At 39.8% G+C, this 24,171-nt stretch overlaps 1 protein-coding gene across 1 annotated transcript in view; it reads left to right on the top strand.

Annotated features, from left to right (window-relative positions):
• The first annotated feature begins 5,062 nt into the window (after window positions 1-5,062).
• The window catches only part of LOC142149657 (scaffold attachment factor B2-like), a 57,719-nt gene continuing 38,610 nt past the window's right edge, over window positions 5,063-24,171 (top strand). Inside the window, exons 1-8 of the mRNA XM_075204975.1 lie at window positions 5,063-5,322; window positions 7,682-7,769; window positions 9,740-9,801; window positions 10,628-10,655; window positions 11,373-11,832; window positions 12,142-12,188; window positions 13,015-13,115; window positions 20,412-20,561. Coding sequence (XP_075061076.1) covers window positions 5,164-5,322; window positions 7,682-7,769; window positions 9,740-9,801; window positions 10,628-10,655; window positions 11,373-11,832; window positions 12,142-12,188; window positions 13,015-13,115; window positions 20,412-20,561 — 1,095 coding nt within the window. The 5' untranslated portion in view covers window positions 5,063-5,163. The remainder of the gene's footprint in view (window positions 5,323-7,681; window positions 7,770-9,739; window positions 9,802-10,627; window positions 10,656-11,372; window positions 11,833-12,141; window positions 12,189-13,014; window positions 13,116-20,411; window positions 20,562-24,171) is intronic.

Raw genomic sequence — 24,171 nt, 5'->3', positions numbered from 1 at the left:
CCTCACCACTTATGTTCTCATTTCCCTAGCTAAATCTTTACCAATTGAGCCACAGGGCTTAGGATAGAGAATCTATGGAAAAACTCTCCCATATTTAGACTAAATAGTCTTCTTAAAAAGTATTATTACCCATTGGGGTTATAAAGGCTTCTATATCTCAAATTTGAGTACTATCTATATATAAATCACCAAAGACCGACATTCACATTCCTGACATCTAACAGTTAATATATTAACTATTGTGCAGAACACACATATGTATAAGCACTTACATATACATATAAACATATGTCATCTTATCATAAAAATAAGAATATCTAAGCCCTTAATCAACAGCTGGTGAAATGACTGATATGAACCCACAACCTAATCCCTTGGTTTTTAGAAAACTACTTCTCTTCTCTAGATCTTTACTCGTTGAGCCACCAGAAATAGAATGACGAATATTCGGCAAAGCTCACTCTTATTGAAAACAGATGGATTTTTTGGAACTTACTTATAGATCATGGGCCTGATTCATTAAGGATCTTAACTTGAGAAACTTCTTATTTCAGTCTCTTAGACAAAACTATGTTACAATGCAAGGGGTGCAAATTAGTATTCTGTTTTGCACATAAGTTAAATGCGGACTGTTTTTTCATGTAGCACACAAATACTTGATAGCTTATTTGTACACTGAAATTTAAAGTTGATATTTGTGTACTACATGAAAAAACAGTCAGTATTTAACTTATGTGCAAAACAGAATACTAATTTGCACCCCTTGCATTGTAACATGGTTTTGTCCAGGAGACTGACATAAGAAGCTTCTTAAATTAAGATCCTTAATGAATCAGGCCCCATAAGATATTGTAGACTTATATACACAATATGTGTGAAGTAGCGATAGATAAGTTTCTAGAGAATAATAGTCATATTTAAAGCCCACTCAAAATTCATAGGGGCATATTCAATTAGGGTTCCGGTTCGCGGTAACGCACAATACAGCGGAAAGTGCGCGTTATTGCCGGTATTACGGTACCGCAATAACGCGGATTTTCATACGCAACCCTATGGGCTGCGAATGAAAATCCACGTTAATGCGGTAACGTGGATTAAGTTCGCGGCCCGTTCCAGTGTTTTCCAGAATAATTATTTCTCCCGAATAACACAGATCTAACTATATTGATAGGGATCTATTGTGAATTCAATTAATTAGTCCATTGAGTTGGAGATTCTCATTCAGTCCCATAGGACTCATAGTATTGAGTAAGTATATCCAATATGTCTCTTGTCTATTTTGCCTTTTAAACCTATCACCCCCTCGTAGAGTGGGTTTAACGGTCTCAATACCAAAAACTTCCAAACTATCCAAACAAGAATTATGTACTTCAAAAAAATTACGTGAAACACTGTGTGTGAGGGACTTATTTACAATATTCCGTCTGTGTTCTAAACAACGTGTCTTCAAGGCCCTGATGGTTCTTCCAACATACAGTTTGTTGCACGGACAAACCAATACATAAAAAACACATTTGGTGTTACAATTGATGAAATGTCTAATGGGATAATGTTTACCATTAAAGGTGAGCAATTTGAATTTATCTCAAATATAACCACAGGTAATACATCTAGTACCCCCACAATTAAAACAACCCTTGACCTGGTAACCAATTTTCTCCTTCTATTGTACCCGCACTCTGTGCACCTCACTCTCATAAAAGGCTTGGTGCTAGCAAATTTTAAATATTAGAATTCTTTTTAAAGACAATTTTCGGTTGCGCTGGCAAAATTAGTTTCAAAGTTGGAACCCGTAAGAGTATTACATGGTTCTTTCTGATTATATTAATTATCTCTCCAGACCTTTTAGTGTATTTAGAAAAAACATTTGATCAAATGTCTCATCCTTATCAATAGTTTTCTGACTGTCTGTCTTAATTTGAAGTAAGGAGCTTCTATCAACCAAGGTTACATCCTTAAGAGCTTTTCTTTAGAAAGGGCTCGGGATAATCTCTCTTACGGAAAGTTTCCAAAAGTTCACAACTATTCCTGAGTTGTTTATTGTAAAAATACTTTTTACCACACATCAATCGAATATATCTGTTTAGGTCAACAAATAAATCAAAAAGATAGGGTTCCATGGTCGGGGCAAAACTTAATCCTTTGGCTAACAATTTTAGTTCTCTTTTCATTAGATTTTTGGAAGATAAATTAAATACCGCTTGTCCTAAACCTTTCTCCTTTGCCTTCTTGACTCTATTCCCTCCTCTCTGTCTCCTAGTCTCTTTTTTCAAGTTTTTTCCTCCTTTTTCTAGAGGTTCCTCCATAGATTGTTTCTATCAAGTGACTTTAGAAAATATTCGAGCCTTGTGTGCTAAACCAAATAAGAAGTTCACAAATCTATCTAAGAGTGAGAGGCAAGCTTTAGTTGTCCTCCAGAATGATAGCTCTATTGTTATTAAGGGGTCAGATAAAGGAGGGGGTAATAGTCATTCAGGATAGAGTTCATTATGTGGAGGAAGCCCACAGAATATTACATTCTAGTGCTTTGGGCGACCAACATTTAGGATTGGCAGAGTGAGAGCAGTGATCGGAACAATAACGATAGAAAAGCCCTTGATGAACTGCCTGTAATAGTTGGCAAGACCTACAAATCTCTGAACAGCCTTGAGGCCCTGTGGAAGAGACCAGTTGTTGATCGCAGCTACTTTCTCAGGATCATCCGTAACCCGGAACCAGATACAATAAAACCAAGAAATGAAACCTGCTTGACCTCCAAGATACATTTTTCTAGTTTGCAGTAAAGCTTAAAATTGAGGAGAGGACCTCAGTGAAGTGAGTCCAGTGGGACGAAATGTCTTGTGAAAAAATCAGGATGTCAAGGTAGACCACAACAGATTTGTACAGAAGGTCCTGGAAAATCTCATTGACAAAAGACTGGAAAACTGCGGGGGCATTACATTCTTGATGAAGAAAAATCCAGCTCCAGCAGAAAAGGATTTTCTGATGAACCCGCGAGACAGGTTTTTGGAGACGTACTGGGACATGGCTTGGGTCTCCGGAAGAGACAGAGGATAGGTCCTTCCTTGGGAAATCTGTGTGCCCAGAACTAAATCAATAGGACAGTCCCAGGGACGATGAGGCGGGAGGACCTCGGACTTAATTTTGGAAAAGACATCTTTGTAGGCACCATAGGCGGGAGGAAGAATGGTCTCAGAGGAAAGAATATGGCAGGAGGTACGAGACACACAAGAACGAGGCAAGGTGAGGCGCTGGTTATGGCATTGAGGGCCCCAGGAAGTACCCTAAGCCCGAACCCAGTCGAACTGAGGAGTATGGGCCTGGAGCCCAAATATTTAAATTCAGAGCATTTCTCTCACCAAACTTCATATATTGTCCCTGGAGAACTTGTATGATGGCCAAAAAAACAGAATGCTGCAACCAACCTTTACACATATGGCTCCTTTAAGACACCAAGCAGCAATTCCACTGTATGCAGGCATTCATTGGAAGCTTGGGGTGAAATAGCTGATATGTACTTGAGATCAGTCAGTAGCCAATTATAACAGGGTAGCAATTAGTCTCTGCTGTGCAGATATGAGTCCTATACCACGCCTGACTTTAGGACACAAAACAGCACTGTATGCTGGTATACATTTGAAGCTTACTGGTTGTAAAATGTACACCACCACTATTTTTAGATCAGTGTTTTAAAGTTTGATTTTGTGGTTCTCGTAACTGTTGTATATATGTATATATTTTTTGGGTTGTTTTTATTGTGTTTAATAAGATAATTTTCTATTTTAATAAAAATCTGAGTATTTCTTGGACCACCCTTCATATATTGTCCATGGAGAACTTGTATGATGGCCTCAAAGGTCTTAGGTATGATCAGAACCAGAGCTTTCTGTGAAATAGCTGTGCAGTATTTGAGATCAGCCAGTGTCCTTCCAGTGGCCAAAGATCGGAGGGTAGCAACCAGTTTCTGGTCTGCAGATATGAGTCTCATTAAATAGGTGTTCTACTTGTGGAACAGTAGGTTGACCAATTGAAGCAGCTCCTGGAATGTAGGATCAGTCATCTGGAGGAAATTCCTAAATTCATCAGGATTGTTGTCCCTTATCTCCTGCAGCAGTGGCATATTTGAAAAAGAGTCTCTCCTCAGCAACCAGTCTCCAACAAGTCCAATTCTTTCTTCTTCTTTCCCTATGGTTAAGTGTTTGCAGATTTGATGTCATAGCGATAAGCATAAAAGCACAAGATTTTTGGTTATTTGAACAGTTCATTATATAACAATGAATTGCACCTATTGTACAGTTGTGAACAGTTACCAAACGTACACTATACACAAAGCAGAGCAAAGTAATGAATAGCAATGATGTTATTTCCTGTTCCTAGATATTTGTTTGTGGGTGTTGTATGCACTGAGGTTCAGCCTTTTTTTTAAAAGATGTTTGCATATTGATGCATTGACAGCAGATGTACAATTGTGTAAGCCTGTACGCATAAATGGGCATGCTGATCAGGACTTACAATCGTTGGTAAAACTGTTACAGATATTTTCTGTAGTGTGTACCCAGCTTTACTCAGTCCCAGCTAGCTGCCTCCTTCATCACAGATTTTGTGAGCTCAGAGGAATTGTAGGAGAAATCAAGCCATTAATATACATGATTTTCTAATTGTAAATGATATACAAAACTTAATGAGATACAAAACTATCAAGTCAAAGTGAACGGAGGGGTGACTTAAAAAATGTATAGGGGGACACAATACTTTTTGTAAAAACCTTCCATGACCGCTTTAACAAATGATTCTCGTTCTGCAATCATATCAATCGGTACAATCCAGTTTGTTTATATGCATAACCTACACCCTGTCAAATTGCTGTAACATTGTATCTGAATACAATTTCAAGGGTAACTTGCGTTTCAGTTACGATTCCAGTAACTCATAATGAAGTATTATTTTTTATCATTAAAACAACAGATCTTTCCCTTTCACGCGCGTTTCTCTTGTTGCGCATGCGTGCGGAGTAAGTCCAACCTCTTTCGTTACGCCTATTCCGTATGGTGGGCTTTACGCAGGCGCCGCATCCATTTTGTAGTTTACTCTGTTCGGGTGGCGTACGTCGCTCGTGTGAGAGGGTTTTGTTTAGCAGAGGTTTCCTATTTCTCCCGGGACAGCATGGCAGAGAGTCAGCCTCCCGTGGACGCGGGTTCCAACTCTGAGCCGGAGACCAAGAAGCTGAGCGAGCTGCGTGTTATTGACCTGAAGGCCGAGCTGAAGAGGCGGAACTTGGATACCGGCGGGAACAAGAGTGCTCTAATGGAGAGGCTAAAGAAGGTGAGGCAGATCAGCGGGTGGAGGGCGTTTAGGGATGGAGAGTGAGGTGGTAGGTATTGACTCTTGTTTACTGTGCCTGCTTCAGAAGAGGTGTAGGGATGCATGTGAAATGCAGGGTATTGTTATTTATGACGCCCCCCCTTTGTTTCCCACAAGGCAAACGCTTCTATTTCGCCAGGCTCTAGGGACTATTCTTTGTGCATGAGTTGGTAGAAATCTCAGTGCTTGTAGTGTTATGGAAATGAAGCCCAAGATATATCCACGTTTGTGTGACCTTATCACTCGTGTGTGTATAATATATATATATATATATATATATATATATATATATATATATATATATATATATATATATACATATATATACACACACACACACACACACACACACACACACACGTACTTGTTTATGAGTTTTGCAATTAACAGCTGCAACATGTTTCATCTTCTATTTATATAGTGCCATTAATTCTGCAGTGCTGTACAGAGAACTTGCATCAGTCCCTGCCCCATTAGAGCTTACAATCTAAATCACCAAAACATACACAGACTGAGACAAGGCTAAGGTCAATTTAATAGCTGCCAATTAACCTACAAGTATGTTTTTGAAGTGTGGGAGGAAACTATAGCACCCGAAGGAAACCCACACAGACACGGGGAGAACATACAAACTCCACACAATAAGGCCATGGTCGGGAATCTTATTCATGACCCAGTGCTATCAGCCAGTAGTGCTAACCACTAATCCACCATGCTCAGATGCTTGTAGAGAGCATACGGTGTATATGGTTGAAACCATTTGGCCTATTGACCAACCACACTGTACCTTCATACTAGATTAGTATACTTTAGCTAGTATTTATATCAGCAGTATGCAGAACAGTTTAGCAAATGACCCTTATTGGCACATGTGTAAGACCATTGGTTCTCTCTTAAATAGAGGGTTACACTGTGTCTGTACTCATTGTATGGGGCCACTGAAACTAGCCTTAGGCTAATTTTTCATAGATCCAATCAGATTGCAACAATCTAGTCCAGGAATGCCCAAACTCAGTCCTCAAGAGCTACCAATAGTTCATGTTTTCAGGATTTCTTTAATCATGCACAATGTTAATCTACTTGTTTGGGTCAGTATAATTATCCCACTTGTTTGTACAGACAGAAATCCTGAAAACATGACCTGTTGATAGCTCTTGATAACTGGGTTTGAGCTCCTCTGATCTAGACCAGTTGGATTTTGTCTGGTGTAGTCAGCATTAGGCTGCCTTCATTCCTTTTTGGAATTAGAAAAAATGATACAAACTAAAGAAAAAGCACATGGAAAAACTCCAAAATAGTTAATGATTTGGGTATACTCCAACTCCGTAACATTGCCCGCATCCGTCCTTTCCTCTCTCAAGATGCCACCAAAACTGTCATCCGTGCTCTCATCATCTCCCGCCTCGACTACTGCAACCTCCTCCTTACTGGCCTCCCCTGCTCCCACCTCGCCCCCCTCTGCTCTATACCAAATGCGGCTGCGAGACTCATCTTCCTCTCACTCCTCTGCCTCCCATCTCTGTCTTGCCCTACACTGGCTCCCCTTCCCCTACAGAATCCTTTTCAAACTCCTCACCACCACTTACAAGGCTCTCTCCCAGTCTACTGCCCCTTATATCTCTAACCTCCTCTCCATTCACACTCCCGCCCGCTCCCTGCGCTCAGCCAATGATCGCCGCCTCTCCTCCACTCTGATTACCTCTTCCCACTCTAGAGTACAAGACTTCTCCCGAGCTGCCCCCCTTCACTGGAACGACTTCCCTCGCTCCATCCGTCTCTCACCCAATCTGTGCTCCTTCAAGCGGGCTCTTAAAACTCACCTGTTCCTTAAGGCCTACCAACCATCCACTTAACCTCTCACCCTTCTGTTTCTCCCCTGGCTCCTTTTTACTCTCCCCTTTGCTTCACTGGCTCCCTCTTGTGCCTGATTTTGTCTACCCTCCCTTAGGATGTAAGCTCGTATGAGCAGGGCCCCTCTCCCCTCCTGTCTCCACACCTGTTCTTCCGCTCCGTCTTTACAGTATTTGCCTGCATGGAGTTTCTGAAGTTCTGGTACTTTGTGTTTATTGTTCTGTATTGTTCTACCTTGTATAGTCTACTGTTTGTACCATGTACGGCGCTGCGGATACCTTGTGGAGCCTAACAAATAAACGATGATAATAATAATACTTAATGTTTATAGTGTGTTTGTGTTTTTACAATCCTAGCATGTTGTATTTTGTTTGTAGTTTTTCCTTCTGTTAGGTTTTATAGAATTTTTTCTATAAACATTTTTTTTGTTGTGGTTCTCTAATTTTTCAAATTGTAATTTATTTTAAAGGCTATTGAGGAAGAAGGTGGAAATCCAGATGAGATAGAAGTAACACCAGATACTCCAAGCAAAAAGACTCCAAAGCGAAGTGGAAGAGGTTTGTGTGCAAAATTAGCTGCTTTAAACATGGATCATGACCTATTCCAATATATGTGATATGGGCCTTAGTTTTGTGGCGCACTGTCCAGTTTTTAAGTTTATCTTAAAATTTGCAGTACCCATACATGCAACAAATTTTAGCAATGTTTTAACCAAATTATCTTTTCACAAACAGACTTCCAACAAATTTTCTTTGTACAAATCAATCTAGAGCTGAAGTAGTTTATCTTGTGAGCATGTTAAAAACAGATTCAGAGAAAAGAATTTAGCACAAATAGAAAAATCCAGTCTTCTCTTAGATCCTTTGGGGGAATCCTGATGTGCTGGGCACTTGACACTCAGCTTTGTAAGCTGTCCATAAGGCATTAGTGACCGATAAACTGTGACGTAATTTTGAGTTACATTTTGAACACTTATAGGATGTAGCAGAAAGCTCTTCTCCAGGTTTAACTTTGGAATTGCTCCCTTTATCAAACTTAGCGGATGAACACTACAGCAATAGGGTGGAGATGGCGGTAAAGAGACATATCAAAAGAGAAAATAAAAACACAAAAATGTTAAGTATCTCAAACATATAAAGTGCAAATATAATGTGAATGAGTATTAAGCCTCAAAATTCAATCGTGTAAAGTGCAGTTCCAAAGTATATATTTTACATATAAAAGTGCCAAACTTCTTTGTTTTCTATTGTCTTGCTTGAAATTCCTGAATTATATCAAAAATACACACTTCACCTTTGATAATGGCGCTCTCTCGAAAGCAATCTGACTTTCAACAGCGCTCACCTGTCCGGTTAATATATTGTCCAAAATTGGAAGAGGTAATAAATGGTCGCAAAAGGTCTGGATCAGGTATGTAATTCCTTCCTTGCCGGCTGCTACATCATTCGGATGTAACCGCTGGCCAGGAAGGAATTTTATAATTTGGGTAATATATTAACCGGACTGGTGAGTGCTGTTGAAAGTCTGCTATAACATGGACAGTGTGATTCTATTTACTGCGTGTCATATCAAGATCTAAACGGAGAGTGACGGTGCTGACAATTTCGGATCTATGCACATTTTTATTTGTGTGCAAGATATATGGTTTTATTAGACTGATATTTATCCATTTATTTACTGAGCAGCACATTTGAAATATATCTAAGATCGGAGGATCGATATAACTAACCTTGCCTAAAACTCCATACCCGTCATTGTACATGGAGCATAAAATATATATTGTGAGCCCTCATATGAATATCAAATCAATGGTATTGGAGGAAGAAGCTTAGTGGAAATACTGGAGTTGTTTCATACCCAAAATTATCCTATCATCTTACAGCGTGTTCTGTATCTATCCATTGCTTTTATTATTTGGTATTGTTTTTTTATATATTCATTTTTTTAGTATATTTATGATTCTCTTGGTTGAGTTCCTTTATTTATGTATTAATTATATTGTATTATGTTTTTATATGCATTATTGATTAAACAATATATTTGATTATATAGTGACCAGGAGCTGATTTCATATTTTGTTTTGTACATTAGTGTGCAGCGCTGCAAAAGTTTGTTGTTTTTTCTGAATTATATTAAACAGTCCCCATCTGATGCACCTCTCTGACACTGCTGGCACCACAACTTTGCACAAAGCCTGGTTTTGGTTAACAGATTGCAACTATTTACTTCCCTGAACCACCTTCAGTGTGCTGTCTGTCTTGATGGCATATGGTCTCTCAATTACCTGTGAAGTCAGTGTTCAGGACCCACCTGGAGAGCGGCAGGATGAGGCACTGAAACGGTACCTCCTAAGCCTACTCCTTGGGCATTGTGCGGCTACTAGCCTGCATGGATGCTGCTGGCCACATTAGCGATGAAGATTGAATGAAGCAAATTATAATCGTTTGCCCATCTTTTGCGAAACAACCCCCCCCCCCCCAGAAAAAAATGAGTTATTTTGTTTAAGCCTTTTTTTTTTCTTAAATAGTTCGAAAGCAAGAAGAAGGAGCAGAAGATAATGGTCTGGAGGAGGATTCAGGCGATAGTCAGGTAATATAAGTATAGATGTGTGTTTTGTCCATCAGCAGGTGACCCTTAAAATATTAGTGTAAATATGTATGGGTTGGACAGATTCTATTGCTATGGCTTCTTACAACTGTGCACCTGTTTATAAGAATAAAGTCACCCTATTCTGTGTGCATCCCTCTTTCTTGCTATTTTGCATCATGTATTGAGGTTTGGTGTGGGTGGTGTCATATCAAACCTGCTGGGCTAACTGTAATGGAACATCTAGGCAGGAGTATTGTTACTATAACCATGCAGGGGAGGGCAGATTGTCTCTGGAAAAATAGTGATGAAATAACCTATAATCCCATAGTGTGAGAATGACCAAAATAAATCTGTAGGTTTCATGGGCTGTTGGGCATTTATCACTATAAACCACACTGCAGCATGTGCCGCTGCAGGTGAGGGTGAATCAGTCTGTGTATGCAATACACAGATTGGTTTGCAATCATTTGCTAGTCAGTGTCTCAGGTATTTTATGCTTAAGAGTCTGGAAACAAAATAAAGGTGGAAGCAGAGGTCTTTAGCTGTGTTTGATGGTTGAGTGCAGACTGTTAAATGGTTTTACATGGAACGTGCACACATGCTATATAGGTCAGTGTATCTGGAAAGAAAGCTTCTGTTGGAATGAAGGAACAATTTTGAGAATGCCATGGGTTTACAGTTATACCTAGAGGTTGAAAGTCTGGGTATTGTTTGGGGAGTGATTTCTCAGAGATTAGTTACTTTTTTTTCATCATTGCTATGTTTTACAGTAGTTAATTGTGTGTGTTCCACTAAAACTTATTTTTTTTTTTTTTTCTTCTCTCAGGAAAATGAAGAAACTATTCTGGAACAAGGTATGGTCTAAATTAAAATAAAGATATCACCTTTAGTTGTGGTGTTTAAATATTTTTTTTTTGTGCCCAATTAATTTGAGGCATGGGCCACAGAGATTGGAAAAGTAGATTGCCAGATCTGTGCAATTTATCTTGTGTGCTTGAAAACTTATATAGTTAAAAGAAACTTGAATTTCATAGATCTGGCGATAGAGAACAGGCGTTTGGTTAATCTCGGTGCATCAAAATTACATTGAAAGTAAAGCATCAGATGCAAGAAGATGAGTTATTCTTGAGAAGGACCATCATGCTTTTTCTTTGGAACATGGTTTAATGCGTTGCGTTTCTTGCATTATGGATCACTGGAAGATTACTTAATTCTTTTAATGGATTTCTCAGAAATTGGAACGGCACGTCTCAATAAAATACCACAATAAATTCATGGACAATTTGAAGTCTACAAGAAGACAGAACATCTACATAAGATCAAGTCAGCCTTAATTCAAGACACCTTGAAGCTTAAGTGATTGCCGTGTTTTATTTGCAGCGTTTTTAGTTTTGCCGGCATTCATTGTTTAATCTTACATGCTTTCAGCTCAATATATTCATATTGCTTAGCACAACTTTCCAATCTCTGTGTAATTTTCTAATTTGGCAGCCATGCCAGTTCCACGTTTTTGTGATTTGTTTTTTCCCTGGTAATTAAATTTTGCCGTTCTATTCCTATTAAATCTATAGAAAATGAGAAAGTACTCGACATATTGGGGGAAAGTGATAAATCTGAACAGCTCAAAGAAGAGGCTCCAGAAGTGGAGGAGTCAGTTAATCAAGATGACAGTTGTGTTGAATCAGAAAAGACCAAGGATGAGGAAGAGGTTTTTGTGACAATCGAATCTGCAGACAGCACGTTAGATTTAGATGGTGAATCTAATCAAGAATGTGAAGCTGAAGACAATAAATCTTTAGGTGATAGGGAGTCTAAAGAACAGAACGAAAACAAGGACACAGACTTTGAAATGGTAGATCTAGATAAAGCAAGTGGTCAGAGTAGCCCAAAGCAGCCAGATCTTGGTGAAAACTTGGAATGCGAAGATAAAGCATTTGATGGCGAAGAAGCATCAAATAAAAATGAAGGCACAGAGGAAGAAACTTCAGCCACTAGAGAGTCCTCTGCAAAAGAGGATGATCAGAAAATGAGGTTTGTTGTTTTCTAAGTATTCGACAAGATATATTTTTCCTTTCGTATTTTTAGAGAGGTGTTTAAAGCTATGGTTACAATATGGTTTTCTTTGGCAATCTTTTCTGTAGTAACTCTTGCTAGGTTTTTTTTTAACTTTATTTTTATGTCTATTCGTGTTTTGATTTAGATTCAAACCTAGTTATCAAATACAATGAATATACTTTGCATGTCATTTCTTCCAAACATTTGGACAATTGCGAAACGGTAGGTATTGAAAACCTGTAAGAATGCCATTTAATTGTTCACTAACATGCGCTTTTTATTTAGTTTGGCTGAGGAAGAAACTGATAAAAGCATCTCAAAAGATGAAAAAGGTATGTAGAATAACAAAGTATACTTTATGTGAAGCATTGTCGCAAACAGTTCAAAAGCAGTTTAGTTTGTGGTTCTGGTTTTTTGGACCGGTCAGAAAAAAAATATATATGTATATATGTGGTGAGATTAGCATATATTCTATTTAAATACCATTTGCTGACTTTGTCATCTGTTATGACCACACCCAGGGGATTTCCTTCTACATCACAGCTTACTGTCTCAGGAATGCAGAGCAACTCTATGAGCGTGTTGACTGTAGCTATGTTATAGTCATAGCTTTATGTTAACATTAAATGTACCCTTGGGTCTCAATTTCTAAAAAGTTATTTCTCCTTTTAATTACCCATGGGGTGCAACCATAAGCTTTACTTTTTTATTCATTTATGTTAACTGAATGAAATTAAAGAAAAATATTCTTAAGAATAAGACATCTCATCAATAAACATATTTAATTGAGAACATAAGGGAGTTTTTAGTGCACCATCTTCTGAACAAACTTCTTGTTTGTTCTCTGATTAGTATAGTAACATACTAGGAATTGGTGTCATTTCTGATACTCTTCTATATGAGTAACTTTGTATAAACACTATTATTTGTACAAGTATTTGCAGCAATGTTCTTTGACTATTCTAGACACTTGGCTTTTTTTCCTATGACTTTCTGATAACTGCGTTCTGGTTTTATTTTTATATGTATTCACCCTTGGGCTGTGAATTAACAAGTATTTGGTGTTTTAATGATTATTGGTAAACATTGCTACCTTAGATTTTAATGTTTAATAAATTTGTGAATGTACCAATAGTGACTCCTAACTTTGTTTATTAGGGCAAATAGATGCCAACATTGGTAAAAATCTGTGGGTAAGTGGGCTTTCGTCTACCACAAGAGCAACAGACTTAAAGAACCTCTTCAGCAAGTATGGAAAGGTACATTAATTTTCTTTTTATATAGTTTCATATTCTGCAGTGGAACAAGACTTGTTCCTAATACAGTAATATAGTCAAATACATCTGTAAGATAAATTTCCAATGTATTTTTCCAGTAGAATTTATAGTTGCCATTTTGTCCAACTATATTTACAGTATTTAGCGATTGTTTTATCAAAAGCCTTACACTATGGTGTTTGTTAACCACAATGTTTCATGTCATTCTACGTAACTTGAATCAGTGTTAGTCTATGGACCAACCCTAAATTGTGCAAAATGCTTCCAATGTCATTTAATTTAAACTGTCCACCTATCTATTTGTGGTAAGATTTGAAAGTAACAAGAGCATGAGATGTTGGCAGTAAGATGTGTTTGGTGTTTTTGTTTTATTTGTGTGATTCTTAAATGTTGCAAACAAACCAGCACATAAGACATTCAGGACTGGGCATTAAAAAAACCTGTACAGGAGTTGGAGTTGTCCGAGTGTGCTCATATGAATGAAAATCTTTCACGATCATGTTTTCTGTGCATATTGTAGCCAAGTGACACGTGTGGGATTCTTTTCTTTTTCCCTCCTGCAATCCTGCGTATATTAAACTACTTTCTCAAAGCAGGCTAGATCACTGAAGAAGTGCAATATTTTGCAACAGTGTAACATGGGAAAACTGATTGAATTTGTATTGGTGCTATTATGCTGCTCCCTTCAATCTTGCACACTGCAACTGGCAGTGTTTGTTCAGGAGTAAAAACAGTGGAGTAGACAGAACAGGTGTGGAGTTCTGGAGGGAGCTTCTGTCGCTGAGAGCGGGTCATCAGGATGCCTGTTGAACATCTTGAACGCTAGATTAAAACTTGGAGACCAGTGTTTAAAAAAGGATATTTCTAGTATCCTTAAATTCAAGGGTAGAGGCTCCTATCCTGGTTATGCACATTTAGAAAGTGCTTCAAGATTAAAACAATGGATTCAAGCTGGGTGCAGAAGTTTTGTTTAGTCCCATTTTTGGAGTATTTGAAGGTGCAATGAAAAGGGCATTTTAGAATTCTGAATGTTTCCGTTGATTCCTTCTAACAATGTCTGGAATTGTGCACCATTCTTCCACTCAAGTTGCTCATCTGATGTCCGGTGGATCATGGTGGAAGACTATCTGCTACTGCACCAAAATAGTCTATAAAGGCTTGATTTGTTTGAGGTCTGCTGACTGATAAGGCAATGGCATATGTATAAAATCAGTGTCCTGCTCATCAAACCTTTCTGTGACTGCACATGCTCTGGATGTGGGCAATGTAATCCTGGTAGACACCGATGCTGTCGGGAAAGAACTGCTGCAACATGGGGCGAAGATTATTCAGAAGGCAAGTTGACTGCTAATCATTAATTATATGGGACTACTCCCAAAGAGCGCCAGAAAATTGTGCCCTGCAACATCATGGTACCACCAGGACCCTTCAAGACTTTAAGTTTGTGCTATACGTGCACTTGGCAGTTTGTAGATAATGGTGAAAAATGATTCATTTGACCATGTCAATCTCCACTGCTGAGTAGTCATTATCTCTGCTCTTTGTACCACTTGAGTTGGCAGCATGCATTTTCAGGGTTGCATACCAACCCAATTGCATGATTTCCTGCTGTCGATTTCTCGTCAGGCCAGTTTTTGATGAAACTGGCTACTCACGCCAGATGCTGAAATTCGCAGTTAATTCATCTGCAGTTTACCTGTTTTACACTACAAGTTGAATTCATTGACATATCTGGACCTTGAATATGCTTCTGCCCACTGTTGTCCTTTGCTGATTGAGGAAAACTGTTGCTTGTGAAACATTAGTAGATTAAGGTGTTTGTCACAGCGGCTCCTGTCAAATGTACCCAAACAATGACTCTGATTTATAGGTGCTGAGGCTCTCTTGCTGCCATGCTAGCCTAGTTATAGGGAACCAGGGCAGTTCAGCAGGTTTTATACCTGACCAAGCTGGGATGTTAACGTATCAACCACACTTATATGAAAACCCTCACTTTCTATATGCTTGATATCCGTTGTATTCAGAAGTGTGTTGTTTTTGGGTTATTTTTTGTCCACTATCTGCACTTTAATTCTCTTTAAGTCTCTTCTTCTAATAATCTCCAGGCAGGAGATTTTCTTCACTAGGTTGAAACTCCTCCACTTTCCTATGTTCCCTGTAGGGAACTTCATTTTTTTCTAAGAGCCCACTAGTGTAGAGTGCTTTTCTTGAGGGCTGCCTCTGGCAGCAAGAATTGTATTTATTTAAAACATCACTGCCAATGTGCCAGCGAGTCTGTTCTATTTTTTTAGTGGTCAAAATTACCTCAGGGTTTATCTGACTAAAGCTCATACGGCTTAAGCTAGGTACACACTACACGGTTTTCATCCAATAATCGGCTAAATCAGCCGACATACGACCGCTTGTTCAAAAGTTGGGTCAGTGTGTACAGTGACACGATGGTCGAAAGTCTGCCCAAATGGACGATTGTCGCCTCATTTGGTTGGTCGTACCGTTTAAATTTTTCGTTCCAATCTCGTTTCCGTTATGTAGTGTGTATAAACTTCCGACCGATCCACAACAGTGAGTATAAAATTACTCACGACAACATGGCTGTAAAAAGTCGCTAAAGGGACGTCCGCTCTTCCCTTTATCGTCCTAAACAAGGCTAGTGTGTATGCTGTCCATGGACCGAGCGATCGGACCATCGATCGCATGTAAAATCGCTCGGCATAAAAAGTTGGTTGAAATTTCTGTAGTGTGTACCCAGCTTTAGCTCCTCTTTCAGACAAAAGCCCATCAGACGCAGGTACTTGCAGCTCCTCCTTTATATCTGTCCTGAGCACTTTCCTCACTGAGATAAGTGCCCGACACAGGTATCTGCAGCTCCTGCTCCTCTATAGCTCTAAGGGAAGTAGTCACGAGAGGTTTTGATGTGAGTTCTGCCTCCACTCTCTTGCAGGAGTTGTGCCTGTCTTTGCAGAATCACTTTCCTTTTGTGTACTGCAATTTTCATTTTTGTCTCCTTGTCTGATAAAGAATAATTCCACAGTTGAATTTTGAGCAAAGTTGTCTGTTGCATTTCAGAAGTGTTCAAAATGTAAAGTAAAATTACCTCTATGTACTGGTGGCCTAGTCTCCTTGCTAAAATGTCCCCAGTGACTACTACAATCTGTTGGAAGATGTAATCTAGCTATTGGGAGTCCCTTAACATGTTTGGGAGTGCCCAATTATTTGGCTTTTTTGGGATTGGGTAATTGCCATATAAAAAAAAAAATTACCCAAAGTGAAGTTCCAGAAAATCCTAGCTTCTGGCTATTAAACTTTACTGGTCTTTAGGTACAAAATGACATTGTCAGTGCCCAAAGGCATTGAGACTGATCCATAGGATCTGCAATGCTTTAAGATGTAAAACAATTAACAAAATGACACGCAGAGAGATATAGTACAATACTCCTACGCTAAAGGAGTGGTTTGGAAGACTTGAGCAACAGAAATATGGATGACTTTTCATCCTGACAGGTTTGACAATTATTGAATTATTGTGCCATTTGGATTAATTGGCTGAGGTTCCAAGATGCAGAGATATATATTACTTTAACCTCATAAAGGCAATTTATTGGATATAATTTGGTAAATGTCCATATGCCTGTATTCATTTTCAACACCGTCAACCTGTTCTGTGAAATTCATTGAAGGCTTGTTCCTTACCCGAGACTCCCTTTTCCTTATGCTTCCACCTGTCCCCTTTTTCATGTAACTTTTTTTTTTTTGTATTTAGAAGTACGTTGATTTAATAAGGAATATAGGATCTCTTTAATTCAGTGGAAGTATTTTGTTCTTTGAATGTTACTGTTGAGATTCCTCATTTTCTGACACTGCTGTTATCAGAATCTTTATATTCTTAATTTGACCTTCTGTATTTACAAGTGACTTAATATAACTTATGTATGCTAAATTCATGATGCATAATTCTTGATATCTTACGTTAACACTGTTATGTTGATTTTGGTTTTCCATGTTTTTTCCTTAATAAAAATAGATTGGGGCAGATTCGATTTGGCACAAGGTGCAGCTGAACATCGTCTCGATGTTCAGATGCACCTATTGCCAGCTATTGGGGTAAGAAATTTTCGCAAAGTTTTCTGATCACCGCTATGGGACCCGAGGAAAAACGTTGCCGAAATTTTTGTAAAAACTGACGCAATAACGGACTGTTCTGGAGACACATTGTGTGCCTTGTGCCAAATTGAATATGCCCCATATAAACAATAAACAAAAAAAATCTTAGGTATATCAGCTGCTAATGCCTTTTTCCGCAGCATGCAAGTCTGAGCGCAGAGTTCCCCACATACCTGCAAGGGGGCCACTAATCTAGCAAAATTGTCCTGGGCTAAATCTTTGGTCCAGTCTGTTATTGAACTCTCAAGTCTTGTCACAAGTTTTAAAGGGGTATGCAAAGAAAACATCCCTTCTACATCTGCTGAAACCTCAGCGATTGAGTATGTTCATTTGAGTTATCTCAGTCAGGGGTTCTTTGGCCCTGTGACTATTCCACTTGATGAGTTGGTTGGGGACCTGAAGTCTAGCGAGGACAGTCCAGAACCTCGTTAAGGTATCCTACTCTTTAAGGTATATTACTCTTTAGAGAGGATTCTACGATCTGCCTCCCGACCTATGACTCAAACATCAGTCCGACGTTAGTCCATTCTTGTAGGGATTCAGACTGTGTTCTCTCAGGAGGAGGTGGGCAAGGCAGCGGTGGCTTTGTACATTGACAATTACAAATACTCCGTGGAGGGTTCGCCTGGGCAGCAGGGTGTGGATATTTTAGCGCGGTGCAGCAATCTCTCAATCTCAACATTCAAGACAATTTCAACATTCAAGACAGTGAAGAGTTGAATGTGTCAGACAATATGAATTTTTAAGGAAGAAGATAGTTTTTCCTTTCCTTAATCCCATTTAGGGGACTCGCTACTGAAGTGTGGGAAAAACCTGGACACATGTTTTAGCCTTCATGCAAATTGAATACTCTTTTCGTAGTGTAAACATAGATTCATGGGAATTCCCACCCAAGATGGATGCTCCCATAGCACAATTGTTGAAGACCACTAGCACAATTGTTGAAGACCACTACTATTGCAAATGCTGCAGCCCTCGGGTCATATGTTGCAGCTGTGGCTTCTCTTGGACCGGTTTAGCCTCCACATGGTTTATCAAGGCGCTTGGAGCAGATTTTGAAGGTTCGGCTTTCAAGCTGTCAGCACCGCCATCTTTAAGTAAAACAGAGAGCTCTACAGGTAGCTATGATTAGTATGAGTGGGCATCAGTCACTGCAGACCAAATAGTATTGGTGTTTTATTTTAACCTCTGCTTAGTACAGAGGCCAGTTAAATCATTTTAGCCCAATTTTAAGACTTTGAACACACATTTTCGAATGGACAGGTTCAAGACCGGAATCTTTGAGATCTGTCATATCCAACATAGGTCCAGGATTCTTATTTTCATGCTCTTGTCTGGTAAGGCCATCAATGTCTTCTCAAATTCACAGTCTGGCTTTACCATTTTTGCCATCTAAGTTCGGGCTCTGCCTTTCGCCCTTGCGTTAAGTCTGCATCTTCACGAAGATCATAAGTCATGACCACTGTTCAAAGGGGTGACAGTCCAGATAAGGAATGACTATTGATTAATTTGTTGTCCTGAGCTTTACTTCACTAGTGTGCAGATGACGCCACATACATTAGTATCCCAAGGGTGGAGTGACTATCAGAAATCCAATCAAGTTCTTATCCAGAGACTTGTTTTGTGGGTCGTGCTGTTTTACTTCCGAAAGCAGATTCTTCTTGCTTCAAGACCAAATGCATTCATTGCACATACTAACAAAATCTATCCATTTTCAAATTTAATCTGTTCATTTAGGCATGAAAATACTGCGTCTTTGCCTTCTAAACAATGCATTTTGCGCAGTTTCATTCTAGAGTGTTCCTGATCGAGCTTGTTGAAATGGAACTAGTCTCTCATTCACTTGACTAGCCATTTCACAAAACGATCTCCAGACGTGCCATTTGCCCCTTTGGTAGCTTAGAGTAGACAGTCCCTTTGCAATTTGGAGTAGTAAAATTGGACCACGGTTTCCAGTGTTCAGTGCTGAGCACTGTTCTTTTTAACATGGGTTCAAGGTCTTTTGGTTTCCAGTGAAAGTCGGGCTTCCAGATAAATGTGCTACCTAGAACGAAGAGTGGTGCTAAAAGTTCTAGTCATATGACCTCTTTTGGGCGAGGAGGGGGGGGGGTGGAGAAATCCCATGAAGACTGTCGGTCAATGTCATTACTGTGACATTCATTAACGATTGGGAGCAAAAAGGAGCTCTCTTGCCATTACAGAAAATGACATGTTCATGTGCTGACTTGGAACTAAATGTTCCAACATTGTCAGCGGTGTATTCTTTAAGAAGAGGGTGGCACGTTGCCATAAGGACAGGCTTTTTGTACAGTAATTCATGTACAACCACTATACATCGCTCCTCTAGCTTCTCGGGATCTGAACTTTATACGAAGCTTGAGTTTATAGGGAAACTGATCATCTCTGGGTTCTTATGATACCCACCAGAGAGATTGGTCTTCTTTTAAGCAAACAATTCCAAGGTGGGTTACTTTGATCTGACATGCTTTCATTATGACTGGGAAACCTGTTCCTCGGGTTAGAATCATATTCTACCAGATCTGTGACCACCTCATTGGTGGCATGGTGCCTCAGCTAAACATTAAAAGTTCAATGTGTTGATGTGAAAAAATGTTAGCTTTGAAGAGAAGATATTGCACACTGCAACTCCTGATTGTATGGGCTGCTTTCGGGGTTGCCATTGTCTGTGTTCCCCGCCCCCCCATAGGATGTAAGAATAGGATTTTATACTTGTTACATTCTTCTCTGGATCCATTAGGGGATACTGCAACCACCCTTTATGCTCTTGTTCTTTTATAAAAAGTTTGTGCATTGGAAATCTCCAATAATCATTGTTTTCCTCTATTCTTGTGTGGCTTGGTTAGAAAATTATCAGCGGTCCCTGCAGGGAGGGGATATAGAAAAGGGGGGGGGGGTTCAGAGATGGTGATGAAAATTTAAAGTCCTGCGTTATTTTCTCGGAATTTATTGGGGGACACTAATTTGACGCAAGTACAAAAAAGTTTTTGCTATTTTACGTAAGAGTAAATTTTCATCTTGTGTGTATTTTCATATAGTCTGTGCCAATGTTTGTGAATGAGTGCTATTGATTGTGTGAAAACATTTTTTTTCTTTAAGGTTGTTGGTGCTAAGGTGGTAACCAATGCTCGTAGTCCTGGGGCACGCTGTTATGGATTTGTAACAATGTCCTCCTCTGAAGATGCCACAAAATGCATAAACCATCTTCACAGAACAGAGCTACATGGAAGGATGATTTCAGTAGAAAAGGTAAGTGGTCACACGCAGCATTGCTTATCTGAATTAAGAGTTACCTGGCTTTAAATCCACATCAAATGTGTATAACTGTGTAAAATAAATGAAATGCCTGAGGCTTATTTACTTAGAAAAAACAAAGTCTATTATGCTGAGGGGATATGGTGCTTGTTGCCTTGCTAGTAGGGATATGGTGCTCTAAATAGGCATACAGTGACTGCCAGTTTAGCAAACTTTCATTGACTGTATCTGATCTGTATATTTCACTTACTGTCTGCCTAGAGATTTATTTATTTAGTGTAACTAACACTCAGATACTCTACTGAAATAGCTAATGGCTTTAAAAAAAAGAAGAAAAAGTCTGACTGGAAATCCGAGATGCTCAGGCTTGTTTCCCCGAGAACCGAACACACATGAACTTATCAGATCCGAGTGCCGAGCCGTCTCTCTACTTTCGCATGCCCTCGGAATTGAAAACCAGGCAAAAGCCATTGTTACGTTGTCTGATCTCGTGGATTCTATAAGTACCCGCCCTTCATGGCGATCCAGTGCCATTTCACAGAGGGACACAAAGTGTAGTGCAGTCTCTGGTGCAGTTGGGCAGTGTCATAGGTAGAAAAGAAAGAGGGTGTAGCAGTGTTCTTCAAAGTCTCCAGTGACATTTAGGAGAGGTCCATTGCTAATTGTCATTGCTGAAATAGGGCTGGTAGGCTTGGTCTTCTAAATCTGCAGTCACATTGTACTGTTATATAGGTAACACACAGAGGTCCATTGCTAATTGTCATTGTTGAAATACAAATAGGGCTGGCAGTGTTCTTAATCTGCAGTCACATTGTACTGTTATCAAAATGGATTCCCAGCAGTACACAGACAACCAGGAGCACCAAGTAGCTGCTGGCACCAGTCATGATAGTAATCCCTCTACGTCACCTGCTAAAGCCTATGTTAAAGTGCATAGTGTTTTTAAGTCGGGGAAACAAAAATGTGAAAAAAAACACTTTACCTTGGTCAAGAAAAAAAGTCCTGTAATCCAGGCAAAGTTATCTCCAGAAAAAAATAAAATTGTCAACATGCCATTCTATGCACGCAGTGGCAAGGAAAGAATGAGGCCTTCACCATTCTCTGAGTGCTAGTTCTGCAACTGTTACGGAGGCATCTTCTTGTAAGGTCAGTCATGACCAAGCAAGACCTTGTCATTCGAACTTCAAAAGTGGTGTCCGAATACTTTTACGTGTATAAGCCGAGCTAGAAGAAAACAGTAAGGCATTAGAGGAAAATGTATTTTCTGATTCAGAAATGACACAAATCCCTGAGGAGAGAGTCCGTCCACGAGTGGTATGTGTAATCCTGACCTTTCTGATAGCGTACCCATAAAGAAGGCCCCTTTCAGCCTTTCTGCAGATGTGTGCCTGAACAGCCCGAGAGTAGCCGGTGATACACCAATTGAGGATGCCACTTTGGAATTGCAACAGGATGAGGGGGGTATTTGCGTAGCTGACGAGGGCGCTAATGAGGATGTTGATAAGAATGATCATGTTTGTCTAAGTCCTGCACTAGTGGAAGCTGTTCTTGCAACTGATAAGGCCATTGTCATACCTGGGCATAAGACCAAAAAATCCACCTCTTATGTGTGGAATTATTTTTTCCCAAATCCTGACAAGTTGTCTAGCCATTTGTAGCGTTTGTAAAGCCACAGTCAGTCGAGGTAGGGACCTTAACCATCTAGAAACCTCATCCATGTTGCGCCATTTGAAGCGAGTTCATGGCAAGCTTTTGGGAAACTCAGAAACTTATGCTAAAAAAAATAACAGGCAATCCATCATCAGCTATTTCCCTTCTCTCAGTTAGATCCCGACACTGCAATCTACACCCACAACACCGTCCTCCTAAATATCCTCAGTAGCGATCGAAGTTAATCCTGCATCCAAGTTGCTTAGGTTAGATGACTCCTCCACTATCCTTGATTCCTAAGAAGAATTCTTGAGCGTCAGTCCCACTGCTGCTGCTCAGGGTGAATCTTCATCCCAGAAGCGGGCCAAGAAGTAGACTGCTAGTAGTTTAGAACAATTGCTGTTAAACAATCCTTTGCAAGAGGAAGCAAGTATAAAAGTTGTCACCCAGTCGCAAAGCGGATCAGACGCCATGGCGACTATGCTAGTATTAGATCTGCGTCCAATATCCACTATTAATGCAGCTGGTTTTAGACAGTTCCTTGAGGTCTTGTGTCCCGTTACCAAATTCCGTCACGGCACCATTTTACTAGACAAGCTATTCCTCGCCTCTAGCAGAAGGTTCGTAAAAATGTAATTATTGGGCTACAAAATGCCATTCTACACACTACACACTTAACCACAGATATGTGGACAAGTGGAACTGGGCAAAGTAAAGATTATATGACTGTGACAGCCCACTGGGTTGGTCATTCGCCTTCACCAGCAGGAACAGCAGCAGCATGTACCCAAGTACGTCACATTTTTCAGAGGCAGGCTACTCTATAAATCACCGGCTTCACTAAGAGGCATACAGCTGACAATCTGTTACAAAAACTAAGGGATGTCATTGCAACATGGCTTATCCCGCTTTGACTCTCAGGATATGTAATTTCTGATACCACCACCAACATTGTGAGAGCATTAAAGCTGGGTGAATTCCATCACATTCCCTGTTTTGCTCACACAAACTTGGTGGTGCAGAGCTTTTTAAAAATTGACAGGGACGTGCTGGAGATGCTGTGGCCCGTAAAATATCTGGATGTTTCTGGCATTCGGCAACAGCATGTAGGAGATTGCAGCAACTACAAGAGCAGTTTAATTGGTCCTGCCACCAACTGAAGCAAAAGGTGTTGACAAGGTGGAATTCCACCCTGTATATGCTGCTGATGGAGGAACAGCGAAAAGCCATCCACGCTTTTTCCACAAGCCAATGGCATTGGGAAAGGTGGGGGTATTTTACTCAAGCACAGTGGAGAACACTTTCTGTGTTGTGCAAGATGCTGAAACCATTTGAAATGGTCACCTGTGAAGTGAGTTCAGACACTGCTAGCTTGAGTCAAGTGATTCCCTTAATTAGACTTTTGAAAAAGCAGCTTGAGAAACTGAAGGACGAGATTAAACCAAGCAATTACGCTAAGTCTGTCAGACTTGTAGATCAAGTACTTCGCTTCGCCAGGATCCAAGAGTTATCAAAATCTTGAAATTGGATCAGTACATTTTGGAGACTTTGCTTGATCCTAGGTGTAAGAGCTATGTCTTCTTTGTTTCCAACTGACCCAGATCTGAAGAGATGCAAGGAGCTCCTTGTGAGCAAGATGACAGCTCAAGTGTTACTTGACAGGCGGTGTCTCCCCCTTCAGTTTCTCACAACTGCTGCTTCGAATAAAACTTGCACATGAATCGTCGCAACATTTTGACGTCTGGTCTAAAATAATTGACCAAAAATAAACGTGAAACCTCTGCCGTAACTCCACCTGATTCTACTATCAACATCCAAAGGATGGTGGAGGGTTATTTTAACGACAGCATAGAAAGACTCATCAGACAGTCCCTTTACATACCGGGAGAAAAAAAATAAAGGGAAATTGGTGACCCATGTACCAACTTGCTTTGCATTTCCTAAGCTGCGCACC

This window comes from Mixophyes fleayi, chromosome 1, assembly GCF_038048845.1.
Source record: "Mixophyes fleayi isolate aMixFle1 chromosome 1, aMixFle1.hap1, whole genome shotgun sequence".
In the NCBI taxonomy this organism is placed as follows: Eukaryota; Metazoa; Chordata; class Amphibia; order Anura; family Limnodynastidae; genus Mixophyes; species Mixophyes fleayi.
The sequence above is the reverse complement of the archived record's forward strand: the minus strand, read 5'-3'. Positions and strand labels throughout refer to the sequence as shown.